General features: G+C 34.8%; 1 protein-coding gene across 4 annotated transcripts in view; it reads right to left on the reverse strand.

The window, feature by feature from the left end:
- The window catches only part of LOC149792440 (uncharacterized), a 132,500-nt gene that overhangs the window by 97,059 nt on the left and 11,778 nt on the right, over positions 1–23,663 (reverse strand). For 3 of the 4 annotated variants that reach the window (XM_089971015.1, XM_089971013.1, XM_089971014.1), the window contains 2 exons: positions 4,610–4,820; positions 1,443–1,573 (listed from right to left, as the gene is read on the reverse strand). In XM_089971015.1, coding sequence (XP_089827141.1) covers positions 1,443–1,573; positions 4,610–4,802 — 324 coding nt within the window. In that variant the 5' untranslated portion in view covers positions 4,803–4,820. Of the gene's footprint in view, positions 1–1,442; positions 1,574–4,609; positions 4,821–15,699; positions 15,888–23,663 lie in introns of all 4 variants that reach the window. The other variant, XM_089971017.1, reaches the window with a different exon arrangement.

The raw sequence follows: 23,663 nt of genomic DNA on the forward strand, positions 1-23,663 counted from the left end.
TACATCTAACAAAATGGATACAGTAAGAGTGCTGTATTCAAACTAAATCCCTCTGGCCTCAGTTTACATACATCAAACAAAATGGATACAGTAAGAGTCTTGTATTCAAACTAAATCCCTCTGGCCTCAGTTTACATACATCAAACAAAATGGATACAGTAAGAGTGCTGTATTCAAAAACTAAATCTCTCTGGCCTCAATTTGCATACATCTAACAAAATGGATACAGTAAGAGTGCTGTATTCAAACTAAATCCCTCTGGCCTCAGTTTACATACATCAAACAAAATGGATACAGTAAGAGTCTTGTATTCAAACTAAATCCCTCTGGCCTCAGTTTACATACATCAACCAAATGGATACAGGAAGAGTGCTGTATTCAAACTAAATCCATCTGGCCTCAGTGTGTATACATCTAACAAAATGGATACAGTAAGAGTGCTGTATTCAAAAACTAAATCTCTCTGGCCTCAATGTGCATACAGCTAACAAAATGGATCAGTAAGAGTGCTGTATTCAAACTAAATCCCTCTGGCCTCAATTTACATACATCAAACAAAATGGATTCAGTAAGAGTGCTGTATTCAAACTAAATCCATCTGGCCTCAATTTACATACATCAAACAAAATGGATACATGAAGAGTGTTGCATTCAAACTAAATCCCTCTGGCCTCAATGTGCATACATCAAACAAAAGGATACAGTAAGAGTGCTGTATACAGGCTAAACTACTACTATATCATGTGGATATATCCAACAAAAAGGATACAGTTACAATGTGGTATACAGGCTAAACTACTACTATATCATGTGGATATATACAACAAAAAGGATACAGTTACAATATGGTATACAGGCTAAACTACTACTATATCATGAGGATATATCCAACAAAAAGGATACAGTTACAATGTGGTATACAGGCTAAACTACTACTATATCATGTGGATATATCCAACAAAAAGGATACAGTTACAGTGTGGTATACAGGTTAAACTACTACTATATCATGAGGATATATCCAACAAAAAGGATACAGTTACAATGTGGTATACAGGCTAAACTACTATTATATCATGAGGATATATCCAACAGAAGGATACCATTACAATGTGGTTTTACAGCCTGTACTCATGCTTGCATAATATAGGCTAAACTTCATTGAAGCCCAATTCTTGAACCAGATTTTATGCTCAGAAAGCAACCATTGTAAGAAGATTTCCTGCACATTTAAATTTTCTGCTAGATTGCTATGGGAAAATTTAAATTTCACATGTCATCTGACACGCTGCTTGAAAACTGAGTGCCTAAATTCAATTGATTGTCATTTCAGACATGCACAATGCATGTTAATGTATTTACCTGGTTAATGCAGGAGTTTTGTCTCTGATGTTACAGGAATGTCTCAACATAATATGCAGCATGTACACGAAGGCATTTACCTGGTTCCTGCAGGATTTTTTTGTCCCTGGTGTTTGAATGAATGTCCCAATGGTACCATTTATGTTAGGATCTCTCCTTGACTGGATTAAAAAACCCTTAAAGGTCACACCACTCTTAGCCTGAAGAGTCACTATTAAGAAAATAAAAATGCCTTGTATTTAGGTGATCGTGTTCTACAAATTTTGTTTCCAAATGAAAGAACCAGAGAATGAAATAAAAAAATCACAGACCAGTCATTCAATTCAATTCAGTTAATTGTACAAAATATTAATAATTGACAGAGTGCATTTTAGAAAGATAATAATACAATGCATGATTAGATATACCTTATAATGGTAATGACAGCAAAAGATATCTGAGATTGCAAAGTATGGAAATGTGGAAATGTATAGATAGCAATAATCTCAGAAGGTAAGGTATGGAAATGTGAGAATGTATAGATAGTAAAAATTTCAGATGGCATGGGATGATAATGTAGGAATGTATGTATAGTAACAAAGAGATCTCAGCATTCAAAATATAGAAATATAGGAACGTATATGTAGTAACAAACATATCTCAGCCGACAAGATATGGAGATATAGGAAAATATATATAGTAACAAAGACATCTCAGCTGACAAGATATGAAAATATAGGAATGTATATACAGTAGCAAAGAGATCTCAGCTGAAAAAGATATGGAGATATAGGAAGGTATATATAGTAACAAAGAGATCTCAGTTGACAAGGTATGGAGATATAGGAAGGTATATATAGTAACAAAGAGATCTCAGTTGACAAGGTATGGAGATATAGGAAGGTATATATAGTAACAAAGAGATCTCAGTTGACAAGGTATGGAGATTAGGAAGGTATATATAGTAACAAAGAGATCTCAGTTGACAAGGTATGGAAATATATGAGTAAAAGACACAATGAAGACAGGGAGATGTGACTCTCACAGGCAAGAAAATAAATAGTTGCATTCTTTTTTGTTTGGGTTTGTTACCATGTTTCATCTGAAACACTTAAAATAACTTATAATATATAAAACTAAATTATGTAGGAAAACATTTAATCTGTAAATAATTGTATACCGAGTAAAAAAACATTGAAATTTAAAGTGTAATTTCAAAATATTGTTATTTTAAGAATCATATAAAAATACTGAGATTTAAAGTGTATTATAAAAATATTGAGATTTTAAGTGTATTATAAAAATATTGAGATTTGAAGTGTATTATAAAAATATTGAGATTTTAAGTGTGTTATAAAAATATTGAGATTTTAAGTGTATTATAAAAATACTGAGATTTTAAGTGTATTATAAAAATACTGAGATTTTAAGTGTATTATAAAAATATTGAGATTTGAAGTGTATTATAAAAATATTGAGATTTTAAGTGTGTTATAAAAATATTGAGATTTTAAGTGTATTATAAAAATACTGAGATTTTAAGTGTATTATAAAAATACTGAGATTTTAAGTGTATTATAAAAATATTGAGATTTTAAGTGTATTATAAAAATACTGAGATTTTAAGTGTATTATAAAAATATTGAGATTTGAAGTGTATTATAAAAATACTGAGATTTTAAGTGTATTATAAAAATATTGAGATTTTAAGTGTATTATAAAAATATTGAGATTTTAAGTGTATTATAAAAATATTGAGATTTTAAGTGTATTATAAAAATACTGAGATTTTAAGTGTATTATAAAAATACTGAGATTTTAAGTGTATTATAAAAATACTGAGATTTTAAGTGTATTATAAAAATATTGAGATTTTAAGTGTATTATAAAAATAGAGATTTTAAATGTATTATAAAAATACTGAGATTTTAAGTGTATTATAAAAATACTGAGATTTTAAGTGTATTATAAAAATATTGAGATTTTAAGTGTATTATAAAAATACTGAGATTTTAAGTGTATTATAAAAATACGAGATTTTAAGTGTATTATAAAAATACTGAGATTTTAATGTATTATAAAAATACTGAGATTTTAAGTGTATTATAAAAATACTGAGATTTTAAGTGTATTATAAAAATACTGAGATTTTAAATGTATTATAAAAATACTGAGATTTTAAGTGTATTATAAAAATACTGAGATTTTAAGTGTATTATAAAAATACTGAGATTTAAATTGACATCAGAATAATGATATTTTATATGCAGCAGACCCTTGTTCAACCCAAAAATCATTAATTTTTTTATCTTGTTTGTAATTAACAATTTTAATATTTAGTTGTAAATAAAAGAAAATGTTGAAGAAAAGAAATATGCAGTAGATTAGACTTGACCACAAGGTATGTCACTGTTACAACTGAAAAAAGTCAGCACCAACAAGATCCATAAAATTCAACAAATAATTTATTTCCTTAAAATACAAAGTGAAAATTTAAAGAGAAATTACAGTATTGTGACTTAAATCCCAAATAGTCCAAAAATTCTATCACAAGTCCAAAAGTATAAAGGATTCCAAATGAGTTCCAGTGGTGTTCCGAATGAAGTCAAATGTTGAATGTGTGGACGTTTCAGTAGCCTTACATGTGATAATGTGTCAACAGTCCTGATGTATCACAATTATATAATCCAGGATGTCTTTAAAGGAATTCACAATAATCCCAAAATAGTGATCTTATCCTTCAGTCAATGAGCACTTTGTTATTCCAATGAATCATTGAAATAATAAATTCTCTCAAATAATAACTGAACACAACTAAAATACTGATTCAACTGCAATTGTTTAAAATAGGAATGGGTAATTCTAAGGTAAACAGCCCTTCTATATAAAAAAAACTAACACACAATAACACAACCAGGATGAAGATCATAAGTTCATTTCCAAAACATTCTAAGTTATAAACCAGGTCAGGTCCTTTACTGAAATTTTAGCAGCCAATAAAACAGAAATCAGATAGTCACACAATTTTAAAAAAAATCACATTTATGATCAAAACAACATTATCTTAAAGTACCAACCCACAATAATGGACAAAATTAGCTATGTAATATGTTGCTAAAAATACAAGCCTTACAATCTATAATAATAAAGAGAAAAAATTAAACACACAATATAGATATACATAAGAAGGAGAGATGATTGGAAGGACATTGCTCCTATTACATTTATTACAGCAAGGAACAATTTACAAAATATTGCATATACTCACCTGTAATCTTTTGCCCAGGTTTGTATGTGTTCTTTGAGACTGATATAGAGTATGGAGGGGGGCTTGATCGGGGCCCATTATGATGAAGTGGGGTCATGTCACTGCAGGCTGAAAGGGGTGCACCATTGCTGTAACATCTTACTTCCTGCACGATCACCACACAGAAGATCAGTTCAGCAAGGTGAATATTCATAATTCTCTTGAACTTAGTCTGAAATTACAATATTGAACCCTGCTTTCAAACACATTTCTACAAAAATGAGAGCTTCAATAATTCCCAGTGAAAATATAGTATCAATTATCAACAAAATGACACTTATCTAGTTTGTAGAACACTAACTTTACTGAAAAAGTAAATTCTTACCACAAACTTGTATTGACTGTCCTGATATCTTACCCTGATTAGGTGTGAGATGAACAACCATCAAATCAACATTGTTTATCCTTTGTTTTCTCCAATGATTTCAAGAAAACAGTCAAGACCATAAACCAATTACATCCAAGTGCTTATTGTAACTAGGTATATATGGTAAACACTGTCAACCATTTACATCCAAGTGCATATTGTACCTAAGTACATATGAAAAACAGTCTAAAATGTGTACAGCTGTGTGCATATTGTACCTAAGTATATATGGTAAACACTGTCAACCATTTACATCCAAGTGCATATTGTACCTAGGTACATATGGTAAACACTGTCAACCATTTACATCCAAGTGCATATTGTACCTAGGTACACATGGTAAACACTGTCAACCATTTACATCCAAGTGCATATTGTACCTAGGTACATATGGTAAACACTGTCAACCATTTACATCCAAGTGCATATTGTACCTAGGTACATATGGTAAACAATGTCAACCATTTACATCCAAGTGCATATTGCACCTAAGTACACATGGTAAACACTGTCAACCATTTACATCCAAGTGCATATTGTACCTAGGTACACATGGTAAACACTGTCAACCACTTACATCCAAGTGCATATTGTACCTAGGTACACATGGTAAACACTGTCAACCATTTACATCCAAGTGCATATTGCACCTAAGTACACATGGTAAACACTGTTAACCATTTACATCCAAGTGCATATTGCACCTAGGTACACATGGTAAACACTGTCAACCACTTACATCCAAGTGCATATTGTACCTAGGTACACATGGTAAACACTGTCAACCACTTACATCCAAGTGCATATTATACCTAGGTACACATGGTAAACACTGTCAACCATTTACATCCAAGTGCATATTGTAAACACTGTCAACCATTTACAACTAAGTGCATATTGTACATAGGTAGATATGGTAAACACTGTCAACCATTTACATCAAAGTGCATATTGCACCTAAGTACACATGGTAAACACTGTTAACCATTTACATCCAAGTGCATATTGCACCTAAGTACATATGGTAAACACCGTCAACCATTTACATCCAAGTGCATATTGTACCTAAGTACATATGAAAAACAGTCTAAAATGTGTACAGCTGTGTGCATATTGTACCTAAGTATATATGGTAAACACTGTCAACCATTTACATCCAAGTGCATATTGTACCTAGGTACATATGGTAAACAATGTCAACCATTTACATCCAAGTGCATATTGCACCTAAGTACACATGGTAAACACTGTCAACCATTTACATCCAAGTGCATATTGTACCTAGGTACACATGGTAAACACTGTCAACCACTTACATCCAAGTGCATATTGTACCTAGGTACACATGGTAAACACTGTCAACCATTTACATCCAAGTGCATATTGCACCTAAGTACACATGGTAAACACTGTTAACCATTTACATCCAAGTGCATATTGCACCTAGGTACACATGGTAAACACTGTCAACCACTTACATCCAAGTGCATATTGTACCTAGGTACACATGGTAAACACTGTCAACCACTTACATCCAAGTGCATATTATACCTAGGTACACATGGTAAACACTGTCAACCATTTACATCCAAGTGCATATTGTAAACACTGTCAACCATTTACAACTAAGTGCATATTGTACATAGGTAGATATGGTAAACACTGTCAACCATTTACATCAAAGTGCATATTGCACCTAAGTACACATGGTAAACACTGTTAACCATTTACATCCAAGTGCATATTGCACCTAAGTACATATGGTAAACACCGTCAACCATTTACATCCAAGTACATATTGTACCTAAATACATATGGTAAACACTGTCAACCATTTACATCCAAGTACATATTATACCTAGGTACATATGGTAAACACTGTCAACCATTTACATCCAAGTGCATATTGTACCTAGGTACATATGAAAAACAGTCAAAAATGCTTACAGCTGGGTGTATATTGTATCTAAGTATATACAGTAAACACCATTAAATGCTTACAGCTGGGTGCACATTGTACCTAGATATATACGGTAAACACCATGAAATGTTTACAGCTGGGTGCACATTGTACCTAGATAGATACAGTAAACACCATGAAATGCTTACAGCTGGGTGCACATTGTACCTAGATATACACAGTAAACACTATGAAATGTTTACAGCTGGGTGCACATTGAACCTAGCTATATACAGTAGACACCATGAAATGCTTACAGCTTGGTGCACATTGTACCTAGATATATACTTTACAGCTGGGTGCACATTGTACCTAGCTATATACAGTAAACACCATGAAATGTTTACAGCTGGGTCCACATTGTACCTAGATAGATACAGTAACACCATGAAATGCTTACAGCTGGGTGCACATTGTACCTAGATATATACAGTAAACACCATGAAATGCTTACAGCTGGGTGCACATTGTACCTAGATATATACAGTAAACACCATGAAATGCTTACACCTGGGTGCACATTGTACCTAGGTATTTACAGTAAAAACCATGAAATGCTTACAGCTGGGTGCACATTGTACCTAGATATATACATTAAACACCATGAAATGTTTACAGCTGGGTGTACATTGTACCTAGATATATACAGTAAACACCATGAAATGCTTACAGCTGGGTGCACATTGTACCTAGATATATACAGTAAACACCATGAAATGCTTACACCTGGGTGCACATTGTACCTAGGTATTTACAGTAAAAACCATGAAATGCTTACAGCTGGGTGCACATTGTACCTAGATATATACATTAAACACCATGAAATGTTTACAGCTGGGTGCACATTGTACCTAGATATATACAGTAAACACCATGAAATGCTTACAGCTGGGTGCACATTGTACCTAGATATATACAGTAAACACCATGAAATGCTTACACCTGGGTGCACATTGTACCTAGGTATTTACAGTAAAAACCATGAAATGCTTACAGCTGGGTGCACATTGTACCTAGATATATACAGTAAACACCATGAAATGCTTACAGCTGGGTGCACATTGTACCTAGATATATACAGTAAACACCATGAAATGCTTACAGCTGGGTGCACATTGTATCTAGATATATACTTTACAGCTGGGTGCACATTGTACCTAGATATATACAGTAAACACCATGAAATGTTTACAGCTGGGTGCACATTGTACCTAGGTATATACAGTAAACACCATTAAATGTTTACAGCTGGGTGCACATTGTACCTAGGTATTTACAGTAAACACCATGAAATGCTTACAGCTGGGTGCACATTCTACCTAGATATATACTTTACAGCTGGGTGCACATTGTACCTAGGTATATACAGTAAACACCATGAAATGTTTACAGCTGGGTGCACATTGTACCTAGCTATATACAGCAAACACCATGAAATGCTTACTGCTGGGTGCACATTGTACCTAGGTATATACAGTAAACACCATGAAATGTTTACAGCTGGGTGCACATTCTACCTAGATATATACAGTAAACACCATGAAATGCTTACACCTGGGTGCACATTGTACCTAGATATATACAGTAAATGCCATGAAATGTTTACAGCTAGGTGCACATTGTACCTAGGTATATACAGTAAACACCATGAAATGTTTACAGCTTGGTGCACATTGTATCTAGATATATACTTTACAGCTGGGTGCACATTGTACCTAGGTATATACAGTAAACACCATGAAATGTTTACAGCTTGGTGCACATTGTACCTAGATATATACTTTACAGCTGGGTGCACATTGTACCTAGGTATTTACAGTAAACACCATGAAATGCTTACAGCTGGGTGCAAATTGTACCTAGATATATACAGTAAAGACCATGAAATGCTTACATCTGGGTGCACATTGTATCTAGCTATATACAGTAAACACCATGAAATGTTTACAGCTGGGTGCACATTGTACCTAGGTATATACAGTAAACACCATGAAATGTTTACAGCTTGGTGCACATTGTACCTAGATATATACAGTAAACACCATGAAATGCTTACAGCTGGGTGCACATTGTACCTAGATATATACAGTAAACACCATGAAATGCTTACAGATGGGTGCACATTCTACCTAGATATATACAGTAAACACCATGAAATGCTTACAGCTGGGTGCACATTGTACCTAGATATATACAGTAATCACCATGAAATGCTTACGGCTGGGTGCACATTGTACCTAGCTATATACAATAAACACCATGAAATGTTTACGGCTGGGTGCACATTGTACCTAGCTATATACAGTAAACACCATTAAATGTTTACAGCTGGGTGCACATTGTACCTAGATATATACAGTAAACACCATGAAATACTTACAGCTGGGTGCACATTGTAACTAGATATATACTTTACAGCTGGGTGCACATTGTACCTAGGTATATACAGTAAACAACATGAAATGTTTACAGCTGGGTGCACATTGTACCTAGGTATATACAGTAAACACCATGAAATGCCTACAGCTGGGTGCACATTGTACCTAGATATATACAGTAAACACCATGAAATGCTTACACCTGGGTGCACGGATATATACAGTAAACACCATGAAATGCTTACAGCTGGGTGCGCATTGTATCTAGCTATATACAGTAAACACCATGAAATGTTTACAGCTGGGTGCACATTGTACCTAGGTATATACAGTAAACACCATGAAATGCTTACAGCTGGGTGCACATTGTACCTAGATATATACGGTAAACACCATGAAATGTTTATAGCTTGGTGCACATTGTACCTAGATATGTACAGTAAACACCATGAAATGCTTACAGCTGGGTGCACATTGTACCTAGATATATACAGTAAACAGCATGAAATGTTTACAGCTGGGTGCACATTGTACCTAGATATATACAGTAAACACCATGAAATACTTACAGCTTGGTGCACATTGTACCTAGATATATACAGTAAACACCATGAAATGCTTACAGCTGGGTGCACATTGTACCTAGATATATACAGTAAACACCATGAAATGCTTACAGCTGGGTGCACATTGTACCTAGATATATACTTTACAGCTGGGTGCACATTGTACCTAGGTATATACAGTAAACTCCATGAAATGTTTACAGCTGGGTGCACATTGTACCTAGGTATGTACAGTAAGCACCATGAAATGCTTACAGCTGGGTGCACATTCTACCTAGATATATACTTTACAGCTGGGTGCACATTGTACCTAGGTATATACAGTAGACACCATGAAATGTTTACAGCTGGGTGCACATTGTACCTAGGTATATACAGTAAACACCATGAAATGCTTACAGCTGGGTCCACATTGTGCCTAGATATATACAGTAAACACCATGAAATGTTTACAGCTGGGTGCACATTGTACCTAGATATATACAGTAAACACCATGAAATGCTTACAGCTGGGTGCACATTGTACCTAGATATATACAGTAAACACCATGAAATGTTTACAGCTGGGTGCACATTGTACCTAGGTATATACAGTAGACACCATGAAATGCTTACAGCTGGGTGCACGTTGTACCTAGATATATACAGTAAACACCATGAAATGCTTACAGCTGGGTACACATTGTACCAATGTATATACAGCAAATGCTATGAAAGGTTCAGCAAATGCTATGAAAGGTGTACAGGAAAGTGCATATTGTGCCTTGATATAAATGGTAAACACCATAAATCGTTTACAAACGAGCGGATATTGTATATATGTTTATAAAGTAAAATAAATTATTACCAAGAAGAACCTCAAGCAAACAGTGACAACAATACACTATTTACAGTCGGACAACAATACACTATTTACAGGCGGACAACAATACACCATTTACAGTCAGACAACAATACTCTATTTACAGTCGGACAACAATACACTATTTACAGTCGAACAACAATACACTATTTACACTCGGATGCTCATTGTATCTAGGTGTGCAGTACCAGCCCTAGGATGTGCGGGGCCCAATGCAGCATTCGGGGCCCATTGCAGCACGTGATGAGGGTTAAGCCCCAAGCACACAAAAAATGCATTGCCTGAAATCATGGAGCTCATGGAGGTTGCCTTGTTCGCCTTGCCCTAGGGCCGGGCCAGTGTATAAGACAAGATAAATTATCACTGAAATTACTCTGAAACAGTGAAAACCCATAAATCATTTACTGCCAGGTTCACAGTGTTCCTTGATATACTTGTATATGGTAAAAATTATGATTGAAGTTCATCACTAAAACAATGATGATCATAAACCGTATACAGCCAGGTATACAGGACACTTCAGAGCCCACGCGATTATTCAAAACCCAAAGCATTGCGTTGGACATGAAGAGCATGAGACGAGAGGATAAAGAAAAACCCTCAATCATATCTCCACATGTCCTGACAGAGTTAACGCCGGTATCTTGTAGAGAATAGCTCTGCACACCATGCTTTCTTGTCGAGTCGCATTCGATGATCACCGTGGAGTTGACATGGTCTCGATAATATGGGTGTGGTTTACTCTTTACACCCCCTGACCGCATGCTCTGGAGAAGCTGAGAGAAAGAAGAGGGGGCACCGACAGATTACATCGTTATCTCTTTTGAGAGCAATTTGCTTTCTTTTGGCTACTAAAAAATTGTGATTATTCATCATAAACATTTTCTAATTCTAACGAAGATACAATCTGATTCAAATCAGATCTTCACTGTCCTACTTTATGTAGGACAGGGGAGATGTGATTTCATGCAGACTGAATGAAGATAATTTATGATATATAATGCCAAAACAAATTACATAATATTAACATAATGTCTGTGTCTTGCAACAGACCCGGTCCTAGGATATGCTGGGCCCAATGCAGCATGTGGGGCCCAAAGCAGCAAGTGATGTGCGTGGGGCCCAAAGCAAATAAACTGCATTGTGAGTTATTGTTGTTATAGGGTTTAACGCCATTTTTCAGCACAAGATAGGCTATACATGGCTGCTGGTATTAATGGTGGAGGAAGAACCCAGGAAAACCCCATATAGAACCACTGTCGCACGAGAAGCTACCAGCAAGCTTTCTCATATATCCACATTGGCCGAGCCTGAGACTCAAACCCACGCAGACAGAGGTGAGATGGCAGTGATTCATGATGGAGAGCGCTTTAGACCACTCGGTGTATTGTGATTTAGCGCGGGGCCTAAGGCAGTTGCCTTGTTCGCTTTGCCCTAGGGCCAGAATCTTTTTTTGTCAATACTGCATTAAGAAAATGTATAGATGCATTCATGTCAATATTCTTAATACATTTCGCGCAATATACTTTTGTAATGATCATACTAATGCCAGTGATAGTGTACACACTTCAGTGGGGAAAAAGAAGATAAATGTCCAACAAATTAATACCAAACTCGCATTCATACCTGACTGAAGTTGCACGAAATTGCAGTTCTTATACATGAGCTCTAGTTAACATCATCTACGATTTCTCCTGTTTTCCAACCACATCATTATAGACGGGTAATTGAAGCTTGAAAAAGCATAGTTCTGGCTGTTGCTACATCAAAATGCAAAAGCCAAATAATATTGCTTTTAAAAGCAACATTAAGATTTCGTATCTTTATTTTAATTTAAACTGTATTACATTGTTTTAATTATCAAAGTAGCATTTTGTGTTGTTTTTTGTGTGGTTTAAATCACATAAATGGTCGCAAAATTTCATCCTAGATACACGTGGTTTGACACATATTCAAGTGAAATATAATAACACATGGAAGGGATTACCGACATAATTATATGCATGTATTTTCTATTAGTTCATTGTCGAATAATCTAATTTGTATTATTCTCTTTTGTATTCACCATATGTGTTGGATGCATGGTCTAGATGGCATGTTTGTATCTGACAATATTTATTTCTGAGTTTGTTAGGTATGATATTACAATACTGCTGTTTCTTGTCTTCAGATTCCGTCTGAGCAATTATATGTGCATTTTTAATATTATAAACATTAACATTCTCAACTGTGTCTTTCTAACTCCAAATTTTCTTTTTGCAATTGTTAGATTTCATATTATATTACACCGTTAAGTATTACATAAGTAAAACTTTCACATGCTGAAAGTGACAATGTAATGCAATGAAAGCTGTAAGCTGGCTGTTCACAATAAGCAACATGTAATATAGGTAGCAGGGGACAGTTTCCTAAAATGTGTTAACAAGTGGAATGCAATATAGGTTGCAGGGACAGTTTCCTAAAATGTGTTAACAAGAAGCAAGATGCAATATAGGTTGCAGGGACAGTTTCCTAAAATGTGTTAACAAGAAGTAGAATGCAATATAGGTTGCAGGGACAGTTTTGTAAAATGTGTTAACAAGAAGCAAGATGTAATATAGGTGTCAGGGGACAGTTTCCTAAAATGTGTTAACAAGAAGTAGAATGCAATATAGGTTGCAGGGACAGTTTCCTAAAATGTGTTAACAAGAAGTGGAATGCAATATAGGTTGCAGGGACAGTTTCCTAAAATGTGTTAACAAGAAGCAAGATGCAATATAGGTTGCAGGGACAGTTTCCTAAAATGTGTTAACAAGAAGTAGAATGCAATATAGGTTGCAGGGACAGTTTCCTAAAATGTGTTAACAAGAAGCAAGATGTAATATAGGTGTCAGGGGACAGTTTCGTAAAATGTGTTAACAATAAGCAAGATGCAATATAGGTGTCCAGGGACAGTTTCGTACAATGTGTTAACAAGAAGCAAGATGCAATATAGGTGTCAGGGGACAGTTTTGTACAATGTGTTAACAATAAGCAAGATGCAATATAGGTGTCAGGGGACAGTTTCGTAAAATGTGTTAACAAGAAGCAAGATGTAATAAAAGTGTCAGGGGACAGTTTCATACAATGTGTTAACAAGAAGCAAGATGCAATATGGGTTGCAGGGACAGTTTTGTACAATGTGTTAACAATAAGCAAGATGTAATATAGGTTGCAGGGACAGTTTCCTAAAATGTATTGACAAGAAGCAAGATGCAATATAGGTTGCAGGGACAGTTTCCTAAAATGTGTTAACAAGAAGCAAGATGCAATATAGGTTGCAGGGACAGTTTCCTAGAATGTGTTAACAAGAAGCAAGATGCAATATAGGTTGCAGCGACAGTTTCCTAAAATGTGTTAACAAGAAGCAAGATGCAATATAGGTTGCAGGGACAGTTTCCTAAAATGTGTTAACAAGAAGTGGAATGCAATATAGGTTGCAGGGACAGTTTCCTAGAATGTGTTAACAAGAAGCAAGATGCAATATAGGTTGCAGGGACAGTTTCGTAAAATGTATTGACAAGAAGCAAGATGCAATATAGATTGCAGGGACAGTTTCCTAAAATGTGTTAACAAGAAGCAAGATGCAATATAGGTTGCAGGGACAGTTTCCTCAAATGTGTTAACAAGAAGTGGAATGCAATATAGGTTGCAGGGACAGTTTCCTAGAATGTGTTAACAAGAAGCAAGATGCAATATAGGTTGCAGGGACAGTTTCGTAAAATGTATTGACAAGAAGCAAGATGCAATATAGGTTGCAGGGACAGTTTCCTAAAATGTGTTAACAAGAAGCAATATGCAATATAGGTTGCAGGGACAGTTTCCTAGAATGTGTTAACAAGAAATGGAATGCAATATAGCTTGCAGGGACAGTTTCCTAGAATGTGTTAACAAGAAGTGGAATGCAATATAGGTTGCAGGGACAGTTTCCTAAAATGTGTTAACAAGAAGCAAGATGCAATATAGGTTGCAGGGACAGTTTCCTAAAATGTGTTAACAAGAAGTGGAATGCAATATAGGTTGCAGGGACAGTTTCCTATAATGTGTTAACAAGAAGCAAGATGCAATATAGGTTGCAGGGACAGTTTCCTAAAATGTATTGACAAGAAGCAAGATGCAATATAGGTTGCAGGGACAGTTTCCTAAAATGTGTTAACAAGAAGTGGAATGCAATATAGGTTGCAGGGACAGTTTCCTAAAATGTGTTAACAAGAAGCAAGATGCAATATAGGTTGCAGGGACAGTTTCCTAGAATGTGTTAACAAGAAGTGGAATGCAATATAGGTTGCAGGGACAGTTTCCTAAAATGTATTGACAAGAAGCAAGATGCAATATAGGTTGCAGGGACAGTTTCCTAGAATGTGTTAACAAGAAGCAAGATGCAATATAGGTTGCAGGGACAGTTTCGTAAAATGTATTGACAAGAAGCAAGATGCAATATAGATTGCAGGGACAGTTTCCTAAAATGTGTTAACAAGAAGCAAGATGCAATATAGGTTGCAGGGACAGTTTCCTCAAATGTGTTAACAAGAAGTGGAATGCAATATAGGTTGCAGGGACAGTTTCGTAAAATGTATTGACAAGAAGCAAGATGCAATATAGATTGCAGGGACAGTTTCCTAAAATGTATTGACAAGAAGCAAGATGCAATATAGGTTGCAGGGACAGTTTCCTAAAATGTGTTAACAAGAAGCAAGATGCAATATAGGTTGCAGGGACAGTTTCGTAAAATGTATTGACAAGAAGCAAGATGCAATATGGGTTGCAGGGACAGTTTCGTAAAATGTATTGACAAGAAGCAAGATGCAATATAGGTGGCAAGGGACAGTTTCATTAAATGTATTGACAAGAAGCAAGATGCAATATAGGTGGCAAGGGACAATTTCATTAAATGTGTTACCAAGAAGCAAGATTGTCTTCTTTTCTAGTGACGAACTAATTACATGTGCAAAATGATAACCTTATAGCACACTTCTGCAGGTTTGTTTTCTTTACCGTTATGTTGACTATAATGTACTCGGGGATATGTGAATCTTATTGTATAACCACAGGCCACTATTCCATTGTTTGATTTAGTTGAAGACAAATCTGCGATATAATATATATATATATATATATATATATATATATATATATATATATATATATATATATATATATATATATATTTTCTCTGTCGGTTTTTCTACTGCACACTACGTACAATAGGCATACAGAAATAAAAACAACAGATGAACCTTTTCCTTAATATTTCTAGATCATTGGTTGATTTTAGTAAAGTTCACCACCCACACCCGCTCATAACATATGGAATCCGAATCACTACTGCGCAACTTTGCGTAATCAGTTGCAAATGTTATAGAAACGTGCACACAAACAAAAAATGTTTCATAAGAAACATTTGTTTGTGCACGCTTCGATTACACTTAAGTATTCCATGATTATCAAGCTTAATTCAGGTAGTGGCCTCGTCGTACACACCAAGTCAAAAAGATGTTCCTGCCATGAAATTATTTGTGCTTATGTTTAGATTTTTTGACTAATGTGGGTTCCAAAAATAACGCTAAAATGTGTATTAACATTAACGAAATTTAACTTTTCCTTTGTTTGACAGGTCAACAGTTTTAGGCAGTCTTCACCGATTATAAATCTACACGTACACTGAAATCTGGGAAAGTTCGTAAGTCATAAGAAAAGTCACAAGGATATGACATTATAGCGTCATGGTGGATAAAAGAAAGAAACCTTTTACGCAGTGGGCGCGAACTGGCGACCTCATACTCCGAAAATCGCGCGCGTGTGTGTGTGTGTTACACACTTTATCCATTCGGGTATATTAACTATAACTGTAAAAGAAACATGCCAAACACTATTCAAAGAAATTAATTTACTTTTTGGTGGGGATCTCAATAACCAAACAGTGCAACAGTTGCAAACAAGAAACTACATACTTTTATATCTGTGTCCAAATAATTGTAAGAAACATATCAATAATACCATCTGGTTATCGATTGATCATTTCTATTTGACTCGTTATCTTTTATGTGATAATGCAAATGGATTGTTATATTTACCTCTGACAAAAATGACTAGATAAGACGCTACATGTGGAGACAATACATACATGCAGATGGCCATAAATTTGTTGAAATAAAAAATCTCTGAACATTTGAGAGTTGGCAATTTCCCACATGTTTATTCATTTCAGCAAAAAGCTGAGTTCAGATTAATTGCGAACAATTATCAAGTGTATTTTGGAAGTCCTGTAACTATTTTTGCCGCTTGGAGCTGTAGTTTTTCCAATTTTTCTGAATCGATCAACGATAATCCGTCCTAGACTACACTGGCATATTCATTGATGGGCTTAATTTAAGTTACATACCGTTTTGATAAAATTTGCCTACTTAGTTTTTGTTTTAGTTTTCGTAGGTTAGCTATTCGACATGGTGGTGTTTTTAAAATACTATCAACGTGATAAGTCCATTTGGTATTTGATGAAAGTATTACTCATAGATGGCGATGAGAATCTTCATATATAAATTCGATATTATCAATAACAAGTTCAGGATTATTTGTTACGTTTATTTCTTGATTAAACTTTAAGAGCTATTTCTTCGACCAGTTATGCGGTTTTTTTTATATCATAATTCATGACAAGCTCCTTATTAAGACGACATTGTTTCTTATTTAAAACGGGTTTAATCTGATATTAAGCCAATACATGGTTGAGAGAGAGAGAGAGAGAGAGAGAATGTACATGAGTGTTTATGTGTGTGTGTGAAGTAATCTAGGCAAAATGTGCTACAAATGAAGTTAAATGTTTGATTACTGAAATCATCATGGTAAAAACAAAGTTTAGTGTTTATTGCTGTTTTCAGATTTGTTTTGACAGTCTTTAAAATGTAATATGATTTCGAAAATATAATTGGATTACGTGCTAATAGATACAGCACATGCTGTATTTTAAAATGGAAATGTTTTTGACACACACTGTTCATTGATGTAGTAATTCTTTATTTATACGAGGTCTGACTTTGTTCATAGATTGTTATCAATTTATATAAAGTCTATCTACCTCTCTATGTCCATGTATTTCATATTTGTTCAACAAATAAACGCAAATTTCTATTTCGTTTGAAGTTTATATACGAATTTGTTCTCATAGCTGCATTGCATATATTTAATTATATTACTTATAAATTAGGGAAAATAATAAGGCAGTAAGATGTAATTTTGTATTTTCTTAACAAGTTCTTTCTTCTATGTACTGAATTGTGAAATGTATCATGTCAGTTTCAACTTTGTTCAGGAGATTCTCATTAATCCATATTAGTCACGAGATTTTCATTAAGCCACACTAATCAGGAGATTCTCATTAATCCATATTAGTCACGAGATTTTCATTAAGCCACACTAATCAGGAGATTCTCATTAATCCATATTAGTCACGAGATTTTCATTAAGCCACACTAATCAGGAGATTCTCATTAATCCACATTAGTCACGAGAATTTCATTAAGCCACACTAATCAGGAGATTCTCATTAATCCACATTAGTCACGAGATTTTCATTAAGCCACACTAATCAGGAGATTCTCATTAATCCACATCAGTCACGAGATTTTCATTAAGCCACACTAATCATGAGATTTTCACTAAGCCACGCTAATCAGGAGAGGTTCACTAAGCCACGCTAATCAGTAGATTTTCACTAAGCCACCATAATCAGGAGATTTCCACTAAACCACAATAATCAGGAGGTTTTCACTAAACCACCATAATCAGTCGATTTTCACTAAGCCACCATAATCAGGAGATTTCCACTATACCACAATAATCAGGAGATTTTCACTAAATCTCGCTAATCAGGAGATTTTCACTAAGCCACCATGATCAGTAGATTTCCACTAAACCACACTAATCAGGAGATTTTAACTAAACCACACTAATCAGGAGATTTTCACTAAGCCACCATGATCAGTAGATTTTCACCAGTCCACCATAATCAGGATATTTCCACTACACCACAATAATCAGGAGACTTTCACTAAATGACACAGATCAGGAGATTTTCACTAAGCCACACGAACAGGAGATTTTCACATAGCCACACTAATCATGAGATTTTAGCTAAATCACACTAATCAGGAGATTTTCACTAAGCCACACATATCAGGAGATTTTCACTAAACCATAATAATCATGATATTTTCACTACACCATACTAATCAAGAGATTTTCGCTAAACCACGCTAATCAGGAGATTTTCACTAAGCCACACTTACCAGGAGACTTTCACTGAATCATAGTAATCAGGAGATTTTATTTACTAAACTGCAATAATTATGAATTCTCACTAAGCCACATGTACCAGGAGATTTTCACTAAACCACACTAATGAGGAGAATTTCAATAAGCCACACAGATCAGTAGATTTTCATTAAACTACAGTAATCAGGAGATTTTCACTAAATCATACCAATCAGGAGATTTTCACTAAACACACAAATCAGGAGATTTTCACTGAGTCACCATAATCAGGAGATTTCCACTAAACCACACTAATCAGGAGATTTTCACTAAACCACACTAGTCATGAGATTTTCACTAAGCCACTCTAATCATGAGATTTTCACTAAGCCACACTAATCAGGAGATTTCCACTAAACCACACTAATCAGGAGATTTTCACTAAGTCACACTAATCAGATTATCACTAAGCCACGCTAATCAGGAGATTTTAACTAAATCACATTAATCAGGAGATTTTCACTAAATCACACTAATCAGGAGATTTTCACTAAATCACACAGATCAGGAGATTTTCACCAAGCCACACTAATCAGCAGAGTTTCACCAAGCCACACAAATCAGGAGATTTTCACTCAGCCACACATATCAGGAGATTTTCACTAAACCATACTAATCAGGAGATTTTCGATAAAATACACTAATCAGTAGATCTTCACTAAATCACACTAATCAGGAGAATTTAACTAAATCACACTAATCAGATTTCCACTAAACCACACTAATCAGGAGATTTTAACTGAACCACACTAATCAGGAGATTTTCACTAAGCCACGCTAATCATGAAATTTTCACTAAGCCACACTAATCAGGAGATTTCCACTAAACCACACTAATCAGATTTTCACTAAGCCACGCTAATCAGGAGATTTTCACTAAATCACACTAATCAGATTTTCACTAAGCCACGCTAATCAGGAGATTTTAACTAAATCACACTAATCAGGAGATTTTAAATAAATCACACTAATCAGGAGATTTTCACTAAATCACACAAATCATCACACAAATCAAGAGATTTTCACTAAGCCACACAAAAAGGAGATTTTCACCAAGCCACACAAATCAGGAGATTTTCACTAAGCCACACATATCTGGAAATTTTCACTAAACTATACTAATCAGGAGATGTTTGATAAAATACACTAATCAGTAGATCTTGACTAAATCACACTAATCAGGAGATTTTAACTAAATCACACTAATCAGGAGATTTTCACTAAGCCACACATATCAGGAGATTTTCACTAAACCATAATAATCATGATATTTTCACTACACCATACTAATCAAGAGATTTTCGCTAAACCACGCTAATCAGGAGATTTTCACTAAGCCACACTTACCAGGAGATTTTCACTGAATCACAGTAATCAGGAGATTTTATTTACTAAACTGCAATAATTATGAATTCTCACTAAGCCACATGTACCAGGAGATTTTCACTAAATCACACTAATCAGATTATCACTAAGCCACGCTAATCAGGAGATTTTAACTAAATCACATTAATCAGGAGATTTTCACTAAATCACACTAATCAGGAGATTTTCACTAAATCACACAGATCAGGAGATTTTCACTAAGCCACACAAACAGGAGATTTTCACCAAGCCACACTAATCAGTAGAGTTTCACCAAGCCACACAAAAAGGAGATTTTCACCAAGCCACACAAATCAGGAGATTTTCACTCAGCCACACATATCAGGAGATTTTCACTAAACCATACTAATCAGGAGATTTTCGATAAAATACACTAATCAGTAGATCTTCACTAAATCACACTAATCAGGAGAATTTAACTAAATCACACTAATCAGATTTCCACTAAACCACACTAATCAGGAGATTTTAACTGAACCACACTAATCAGGAGATTTTCACTAAGCCACGCTAATCATGAGATTTTCACTAAGCTATACTAATCAGGAGATGTTTGATAAAATACACTAATCAGTAGATCTTGACTAAATCACACTAATCAGGAGATTTTAACTAAATCACACTAATCAGGAGATTTTAACTAAACCACGCTAATCAGGAGATTTTAACTAAACCACACTAATCAGGTGATTTTCACTAAGCCACGCTAATCATGAGATTTTAACTAAATCACACTAATCAGGAGATTTTCACTAAGCCACACTATTCAGGAGACTTTCTCTAAACCATACTAATCAGGAGATTTTATCTAAATCACAATCATCAGGAGATTTTCACTAAGACACACAAATCAGGAGATTTTCACTAAGACACACTTACCAGGAGATTTTCACTAAACCATATTAATAAGGAGATTTTCACTAAACCATACTAATCAGGAGATTTTCACTAAGCCACACATATAAGGAGATTTTAACTAAATCATACTAATCAGGAGATTTTCACTAAGCCACACAAATCAGGAGGTTTTCACTAAGCCACACAAATCAGGAGATTTTAAGTAAATCACACTAATCAGGAAATTTTCACTAAACCACACTTACCAGGAGAATTTCATTAAGCCACACAAATCAGGAGATTTTCAATAAACGATACTAATCAGGAGATTTTCGATAAACCATATTAATCAGGAGATTTTCGCTAAACCACGCTGATCAGGAGATTTTCACTAAGCCACACTTACCAGGAGATTTTCCCTGAGTCACACTAATCATGAGATTTTTTTTATAACCAGACAACACTAATCAGGAATTCTCACTAAGACCCACTTACCAGGAGATTTTTACTAAGCAACACTAATCAGGAGATTTTCTACTAAACCATACTAATCAGGGGATTTTCGATAAACCATACTAATCGGGAGATTTTCACTAAGTCACACAAATCAGGAGATTTTCACTAAGCCACACTAACCAGTAGATTTTCACTAAGCCACACTTACCAGGAGATTTTCACTAAACCACACGAATCAGGCGATTTTCACTGTCACAGTAATCAGGAGATCTTTTTAATACTAAACAGCACTAATCAGGAAATTTTCACCAAGCCACACTGATCAGGAGATTTTCACTAAGCCACACATATCAGGAGATTTTCATTAAACCATAATAATCATGCTATTTTCACTAAATCACACCAATCAGGAGATTTTCACTAAACCACGCTAATCAGGAGATTTTCACTAAACCATAATAATCACGATATTTTCACTAAACCATACTAACCAGGAGATTTTCGCTAAACCACACTAATCAGGAGATTATCCCTAAACCACGCTAATCAGGAGATTTTCACTAAGCCACACTTACCAGGAGATTTTCACTGAGTCACACTAATCATGAGATTTTTTTTATAACCAGACAACACTAATCAGGAATTCTCACTAAGACCCACTTACCAGGAGATTTTTACTAAGCCACACTAATCAGGATATTTTCTACTAAACCATACTAATCAGGGAATTTTCGATAAACCATACTAATCAGGAGATTTTCACTAAGCCACACTTACCAGGAGATTTTCACTCAACCATATTAATCAGGAGATTTGCACTAAACCACACGAATCAGGCGATTTTCACTGAGTCACAGTAATCAGGAGATCTTTTTAATACTAAACAGCATTAATCAGGAAATTTTCACCAAGCCACACTAATCAGAAGATTTCCATTAAGCCACACATATCAGGAGATTTTCATTAAACCATAATAATCATGATATGTTCACTAAATCACACCAATCAGGAGATTTTCACCAAACCACGCTAATCAGGAGATTTTCACTAAGTCACACTAATCAGGAGATTTTCGATACACCATACCAATCAGGAGATTTTCACTAAACCACGCTAATCAGATGATTATCACTAAACTCCACTAATCAGGTGATTTTCGCTAAACCATACTTACCAGGAGATTTTCACTAAACCGCATTAATCAGGAGATTTTCACTAAGCCACACTATTCAGGAGATTTTCACTAAGCCACGCTAATCAGGAGATTTTAACTAAATCACACTAATCAGGAGATTTTAAATAAATCACACTAATCAGGAGATTTTCACTAAATCACACAAATCATCACACAAATCAAGAGATTTTCACTAAGCCACACAAAAAGGAGATTTTCACCAAGCCACACAAATCAGGAGATTTTCACTAAGCCACAAATATCTGGAAATTTTCACTAAACTATACTAATCAGGAGATGTTTGATAAAATACACTAATCAGTAGATCTTGACTAAATCACACTAATCAGGAGATTTTAACTAAATCACACTAATCAGGAGATTTTCACTAAGCCACACATATCAGGAGATTTTCACTAAACCATAATAATCATGATATTTTCACTACACCATACTAATCAAGAGATTTTCGCTAAACCACGCTAATCAGGAGATTTTCACTAAGCCACACTTACCAGGAGATTTTCACTGAATCACAGTAATCAGGAGATTTTATTTACTAAACTGCAATAATTATGAATTCTCACTAAGCCACATGTACCAGGAGATTTTCACTAAATCACACTAATCAGATTATCACTAAGCCACGCTAATCAGGAGATTTTAACTAAATCACATTAATCAGGAGATTTTCACTAAAT

Source organism: Sinohyriopsis cumingii, chromosome 9, assembly GCF_028554795.1.
Source record: "Sinohyriopsis cumingii isolate HCF-2022 chromosome 9, ASM2855479v2, whole genome shotgun sequence".
Lineage (NCBI taxonomy): Eukaryota > Metazoa > Mollusca > Bivalvia > Unionida > Unionidae > Sinohyriopsis > Sinohyriopsis cumingii.